Below are 7,440 nucleotides of genomic sequence, written 5' to 3'. Positions count from 1 at the left end.
GAATAAAGGAGCTTACAAAGGTAAAAATAAGATCTCTCCCGAAGAATTATAGGCCTTTCTTAAAGACCATAAATGCTTTAAGTGTGGGGAGAAAGGACATGGTTATCGTTCTTGCCCCAAAAGAAATGTACTCAATGACACTCCTAGAGCTTCCATGGTTGAAGCTCCAAAAGAGGATACTCATTGCAAAGTCTCATCCCTCTTCTATGCTTGGGGAAAAGTAAGGAAACATGATGCCCTTATCCTCTTTGACCTTGGATCTACTCACAACTTCATATCAACGGAGTTGATATGAAGTTGGGTATTCAAGCTTTCGAGATGGGAGATACTGTAACTGCCGATGGAGCTTTCAAGGGATAGCAAGCTTCCGTTACTCCCTTGATTGGGAAGTTGAGGATTCAGGACCAAAGCTACATTGACAAAGAAGACTTTTTTATCTCTCCTCTCCAACATGAGGATGTTATCCTAGGGGCACCATGGTTCAACCGCATGGGTGCCAACATGAAGTTCCCTGAAAGGAGAATCTATTTCACCTACAGGGAAAAGAGCATGTATATAGATGCTAATGATGTGGAGAACACCATAACCCTGGTAAATAGGCTTGCTTTTGATAAGTTAATGAAAAGCTCTATTTTTTTTTTTGCGTATATGATTTTTGTTAGAGAATCTATAAATGATTCTAATGTTTTCGCAAGTAGCAATAAAGGGAATCAAGGGGATTTAGAGTTGTCTAATTTCCTAAATGGATTCCAAGATGTTTTTATTGATGACATCCCTAGTGAGCTACCTCCAAAACGAGGGGAGGATGACCATGCAATAGAGCTTCTACTTGGAAGCTCACTGCCTAATAAACCTCCTAATTGAGTTTCACAAGCTCAACAAGAGGAGATCATGAGGCAAGTGCATGAATTGGTGGAAAAAGGGATGGTGAGGCCTAGCTCTCTCCATTCTGTTCACCAATACTTTTAGTACAAAAGAAAGATGGCAGATATCACACGTGTGTCGACTATAGAGCACTAAATAGGATCACTATTATGACAAAAAAATTCTCGTGCCGCGGGTAGAAGATCTATTTGATAAGTTACAAGTTTTGGCCTGGCAAATTCTCCAGTCGCATTCAAACTCACGATGGACAAAAATATTCAGGCCACTCAAATTCTCTTGAGGAGTACAAGTGACACCTCTTAAGCTTGCCATCTTCTTCATCTTCATTACTATGCTATTGTGCTATGCTAAGCAAGAAGAGTGATGATAAGTGAGAAACTATTTCTTTCTCTTATGAATGATTCTTCTTCCTCTTTCTTACCCTCATTCCCCGCTAGCTCTCTCCACCTTCGAAGGTGTTTGAGGCCTTGGGACTGAGGCTTGGGATAGTTAATGCTTTTTGCAAAGTTTATGTTATGCTCGTGATGCATGAAGCTTTCCATCTTCATAGCATCACTAAGGTCACAAGGAACACAAAGATTGTATTGTACCAAGTCTCCCTTGATGGGAGAATCTATAATACAAATGCCTTTTGGAGGGGGGACTGGCTCCAAGTAAATCCGGTCCGCAACTATTGTCATGTTCTCTGATACTCTCTCTCTCTCTCTCTCTCTCTCTCTTGCAAAAGTATTGTTCATGACAAGTTAATTAAGTACTATGTTTATGTTGCTACCATCAATTAAGTTCACCCTCTTTGTTCTCAAAGTAATCTCACAAAAATGCTCACTCTAATTCTCTTAATTCCGTTATTCGCAAAGTTCATAAGCCATTTCCATTACATTCATTGTGCTTTTGTGCATTAGTATTGCATGCCTTTCATCAATGGTGCTCATGACAATGGGCGGTCTTATCATAGAGAACTTCTCTGGACATTGTCTAGACCCCGTACTCGTGTGTGTACAAGTGCCTTCATGCACATATGTGTCATAAATTTTAGAAGGAGATTTGTGCACAATCTTGCAATAAGAGTGAGTGTCCTTGAGACTTGAGCCTTTAAGTTTATGAAGTGTTCGTCTCTTGATGTCAAACTGTTGGAGATCTCTTTACTCAGCCTCAAGCCTTGGAGCCTTTAGAGAATAGGCAAGACTCTGGTGAGCAAGGCTCTTGAGTGAGTTTGTGGGAATTAGGGCTTAGCAAGCTTTAAGATCTTTTAGCGACGTTCAAAAAATAGCACGTGAATGCTTGCTTGCGGTTGTGACTGGACATACACAAGCCCTAAATTCTACCAGTGTCGATTGCAACATGAGCTTCTGATCAAACGAGTAGAAAACTTGTGCATCGATAAAAAATGGGTAGAGAGAGCAATACTACAACTGGCTCCAAATAGGCAATGATATTGATTGTTGGCAATCGATGGCGATGCTCGCAGTTAAAGAGTATATTTCGACTAGCTTTGAATAAGTCACTAAATTGGCCGAGTTGGTGTTGAATTGGGGTGCAACATCAATTGGCGTTGAGGTTGATGTGGGCACCTTGTGTGTGCAGGAGCTAAGATTGACTGCAGTCAATTGATTCAGACGGACCCGATGGGCTCTATTAAGTTTGCCTGAGGGATTTTTGGAATCCGCAAGATGTATGTGAGCGCTCTCCTTCTTCTTTGGCTTGTCAATATCCTTGCCTCCTATTAATAGGAGACTCCCACATTTTGAAAAGCCTGAAAAAGCTTGAAAATTCCTATTATCCCCCCAAAAATTGCTTTGAGTATTAAATGCTCCCAAAAACACACACACACACACACACACACACACACACACACACACACACACACACACACACACACACACACAAGCCTAAGTTATTGTAGAACATGAATTCTAGAGTGTTGAAAACCACTAATCTTGTAAAAATTAATTGAGCAATTAAATGCTTGTATGAGACCTGATTAGAGTAAGTAGACAATTGTTGGAAAGCTCTTGACGAGCCCTTCTCACACACATGAGTCGCTCAGAGTATGGATGACTTTAAGGAGAGTTATGACACAATGAAATAGGCTGAAAATGAGCGCAATAAGCAAAACAAGAAATGCACACACACACAATTATTGAACTCCACTTATCAAAATGCCACAAATCAAGAAGGGTAGTGGCTCATTGATATTCCCAAGAGCGAGCCCAAACTTAATTAGTAGCTACAATGATTAGGTAGTGGGATTATAAAAAAATGCTAATAGAGATTGATTAATAGATAGGTTAAGGTATGGAACCGTCGGTTCTTACCACTTGTTGGGTTAGATACGCAAGTGCACTCCCTAATCACTGATGGTTTAGCATTAGGTTATGGAGGATGAAGCCTTAGCTAACCATGTTGTTAGGGTTAGGGTTAGAAATATGGAGGTTAGGGTTAGAGATGCCAAGTGCAGAGAGAGAGAGAGAGAGAGAGAGAGAGAGAGATTGATTTTCATTAGAGAGTGTTGTGAGGGGACGATTGAATCTCCGTACTGTTGTTTATTGCTTTGCTCAGATTTTGTTCGCTTCGAGATGCCACCCATAAAACCCGAGTGTTGATCGCCCGTTATTAAATGCATGGTGTTACTTTAGTGCCGAGAGATGGAACTTGTGGCCTACTCCAACTTGGACTGCGTTGAAACTTCCATATTACATTTGGGCACACGGACCGTGGGTAGGTTATATAACCTGTAGTAGCACCGAACCTTTCCCGAGCCTGTATTTGCATTACGCGCACACGCATATCTCTAACCCGATATAGCCCGAAGACCTGCATCCTCTCCTCCATTCTCGCTTCCCCAAGATCATCTCCTCGTCATCGCTTCAGTCACCCTCTCCTTCTACGATCTTTGTATCAGCCTGATCTTCTTGTACTTTTGGTCATCGCCTCATTCTGGTGCCCCTGTCTACTCCTATAATCATGTCGTCTCCGGATGCTTCTTCTGCTCCTGTAGAGCCCTCCCTTGAGCAGGTATGCGTACCTTCATTTTTCTTCGTGCTCACTGTTTTGACAGTCTCTCGTATCAAGGTTTTTGTGGACCGTTAACGTTTTGTGCATGCTTCTGATGGTTCCAGACCTTACGGTTTTCCGTTAGTGAAGGCTGGGCTGGTATTGGCATCTGTATCATTGCTTTTGTGCTCTTGTAAGGTTTGATTATCGCTGTTTGCATGTGTGTATGGATGTGATCGAGACGATGTAGTGGAAGGATGTGTTGTCCTACACAAGTCTTGCTTAGTCTGCACGAGGATGTTAAAGTTCGAACCTGTTTTTGTTCCTGAAGTGCAAGGTTTCCATCTGTGGTGGCTCACCATCTTGCTTACATCAAAAGCAAGATGGTGCCTCACCATCTTGCTTACATCAAAAGGCATGCTCATCATTTTTGTGTACTTCATTCAGGAATATGTGCAGACCGAGCAGCCTGGTCTTAAGTATCTTGGTGTCGTCGAAATAGCTGTGGACAAGGCCACGAAGTACATGGCCAATATTTATGAATTTGCAAAGGATAGCTCTGGACCTCTGAAGTCTGGAGTGACCAGTGCTGAAAGCTCTGTCAGGACAGTGGTTGGGCCTGTATATCAGAAGATAGAAGGCAAGCCGTATGAAGTACTTCTCTTTGTGGACAAGAAGGTAAGGATCGCTTAGACTTGACATATTCTGGATCCATGTAGAAATTATTATCTATGTATGCCAACTTGCCTATTCATGAGTGTATATTTAGGAGGGAAATCTCTTGGCACTACATGCGGATTCATTTGTTCATGTAGTTTCAAGCTTGTCTTGTACACCCACTATTGGGCATTGACGACGTTAGTGGGGATGTCGTGGTATTTAGTCAATGCTATGCATGATGGAGCTGATGGTTATATTGTCTTGTGGGTGACTACCATGGGTCTATACCTTGCACTTTCCTTCAAGGGTGAATCTGGGCTTATCCTGGATTCATCTAGGTATATATACTAGTACCGAGTGAGGTGCCAGGGGAGGGGTGTCATATGTGGTGGTGGAAGTAGATGTTTTTTTTTGGGATATATGTTTAGCGTTGTTGTATAGTTGGTTCAATACCTGAGTGTTATGTTAGTTGGGGTTTCGGCTCAACATTTTGATGGATGGACTTTGGTTCAGAAATTATAATGCTTAATCTTAGGCCCCTGTCACATGTAGGCACCAGGTCATGCCCAAAAGGGTTCTTTCAGTGCTCAGCTTGTCACACAGGTGGACAGTAAGGTAAAAAAATTTCTGCATAAGCAGCAAGGTTTTTGCACGCTATGGAGTGAAGTGTCCGCTGACTGCTCGATGTAGGTGAGGGGTCATCCCGGGTGTATTTCTGCTATCGCGAATATTTTCTGCCAACCACTTTGCACCAGCTCAAAGCTGCACACGTCCGGGTGGACCTCTGTGATAGGGGCCTTAGTCATGTAGTGGTCTGTCTTAAATACATGACTACCTACCATGCCTAAGATTGAGACATTATTTAAACACAAAAATCCTCATTGGCTGTTAATTTAATGAAAAGTATGGTCACTTCTGTCGCATGGCAAGCTTGCTGTCTGTTCCCTTGCTCACAACTTTCAGTCACTTAATGTATGGTGTGAATCTCAAGGTAGCTGTGTGTGCTTGGTTGGAGTGGGGCTAAAATTGTGCTTGTCGTGATGCAGGTTGATGATGCAGTTGGTGTCATAGGAGGTGCAGTACCTCAAACTGTTAAAGATGTGACAACACAGGCATATGGTGTGGCCAGGCAAGTTCCAGAAGTGGTGAAGTCTGTTGTTACAGACCTACAGACGCATGGCTTAGTAGAGACTGCGAAAACGTACTATTCGACCTATGAACCTGTGGCTGAAGAGTGGACTAGTGCTGCTTGGAAGCAGTTTTTGAAGCTGCCTTACGCACCACAGGCTGTGCATTTTGCTGCTCCACCAACGCTCTTTTGCGCTGAGAAGTTCAATCAAGTAGTGGAGGGACTCAAGGGCAAGCAAGTACCTCTTGCAAGCTATATTCCCACTGTCCCAGTCGAAAAGTTGGAAAAAGCTGTGAAGGTGGACAGTTCTTAAGTTTATGGCGAAGGTGGGACTTCCAGGGTATTCTTGTTGGTAAGGGATATCTACATGTTCTAGCAAGTCGAGCTAACTAAAATAGTAAGTTTGCGCAGTCATATATTATAGTTGATTGCCCAGACGCTTATCATGTACAAGTTAGCCCACCTTTGAGCGCAGATAAAATCTCTTTGTTCATAATGTAATGAAGATTAGGTTTGTGGATTTTCTTCAATGAAATTGCAATACTTGTTTTGGGGTCATTACCTTTTGCCTGAATAAACAACGCATTATGTAGTGTTGTTTTTTTACTGGCTAAAATTTAGTGTACCTGGTCTTACGAAGAAAAAATGTCTTATCATGCTGGAAGCCTGGGATTTGAAAAGGTGGTCGTTGAAATCCAAATGTTTTGTACCCTGGTTGCAGAAGGGTGTAAGTGGCTGAAGGATGCAGTTGTGGTATGTGGTCAACCTTTCTCTCAGATGGTTTGCTGGATTTGTTATCAACATGTTTGCCAGGGCAAAAACTGTTTCATGGGAATTTTTAAAGCTAAAGTGAGATACTACAAATGCGATGTTTTCAATGTTGAGTGATCTTCAGAACTGAAATGTCTTCATACATTGCGCTGAGAAGTTCAATCAAGTAGTGGAGGGACTCAAGGGCAAGCAAGTACCTCTTGCAAGCTATATTCCCACTGTCCCAGTCGAAAAGTTGGAAAAAGCTGTGAAGGTGGACAGTTCTTAAGTTTATGGCGAAGGTGGGACTTCCAGGGTATTCTTGTTGGTAAGGGATATCTACATGTTCTAGCAAGTCGAGCTAACTAAAATAGTAAGTTTGCGCAGTCATATATTATAGTTGATTGCCCAGACGCTTATCATGTACAAGTTAGCCCACCTTTGAGCGCAGATAAAATCTCTTTGTTCATAATGTAATGAAGATTAGGTTTGTGGATTTTCTTCAATGAAATTGCAATACTTGTTTTGGGGTCATTACCTTTTGCCTGAATAAACAACGCATTATGTAGTGTTGTTTTTTTACTGGCTAAAATTTAGTGTACCTGGTCTTACGAAGAAAAAATGTCTTATCATGCTGGAAGCCTGGGATTTGAAAAGGTGGTCGTTGAAATCCAAATGTTTTGTACCCTGGTTGCAGAAGGGTGTAAGTGGCTGAAGGATGCAGTTGTGGTATGTGGTCAACCTTTCTCTCAGATGGTTTGCTGGATTTGTTATCAACATGTTTGCCAGGGCAAAAACTGTTTCATGGGAATTTTTAAAGCTAAAGTGAGATACTACAAATGCGATGTTTTCAATGTTGAGTGATCTTCAGAACTGAAATGTCTTCATACATTTTACTTTTTCTCGGAGGGTGCATCTTTCTGGCAATGCGAGTGGTGCCACCTCATGAAGCGGATGCTGAGAGCCGCCTTGTGCAATGCAATTCGAGGCTCATATCCTAGAGTGTCAGATGTGTACTTTCC

General features: G+C 42.1%; 1 protein-coding gene across 1 annotated transcript; it reads left to right on the top strand.

Annotated features, from left to right (window-relative positions):
• Positions 1 to 3,665: 3,665 nt before the first annotated feature.
• LOC147432120 (stress-related protein-like) lies at positions 3,666 to 6,226 on the top strand. The gene is made up of 3 exons (XM_086492125.1): positions 3,666 to 3,900; positions 4,327 to 4,557; positions 5,586 to 6,226. Exons 1-3 carry the CDS (start codon positions 3,850 to 3,852, stop codon positions 5,979 to 5,981), a joined length of 678 nt encoding a protein of 225 aa, XP_086348251.1. The 5' UTR covers positions 3,666 to 3,849; the 3' UTR covers positions 5,982 to 6,226.
• Positions 6,227 to 7,440: the final 1,214 nt, after the last annotated feature.

Source organism: Adiantum capillus-veneris, chromosome 20 (genome assembly GCF_014529385.1).
Source record: "Adiantum capillus-veneris isolate H3 chromosome 20, ASM1452938v2, whole genome shotgun sequence".
NCBI classification, from domain to species: domain Eukaryota; kingdom Viridiplantae; phylum Streptophyta; class Polypodiopsida; order Polypodiales; family Pteridaceae; genus Adiantum; species Adiantum capillus-veneris.
The sequence above is the reverse complement of the archived record's forward strand: the minus strand, read 5'-3'. Positions and strand labels throughout refer to the sequence as shown.

Coding starts and splice junctions, on each gene's coding strand:
- LOC147432120 (XM_086492125.1), top strand. CDS start 3,850: ATGTCGTCTCCGGATGCTTCTTCTGCTCCTGTAGAGCCCTCCCTTGAG. Junction 3,901..4,326: donor TAGAGCCCTCCCTTGAGCAG/GTATGCGTACCT, acceptor TACTTCATTCAG/GAATATGTGCAGACCGAGCA. Junction 4,558..5,585: donor TTCTCTTTGTGGACAAGAAG/GTAAGGATCGCT, acceptor GTCGTGATGCAG/GTTGATGATGCAGTTGGTGT.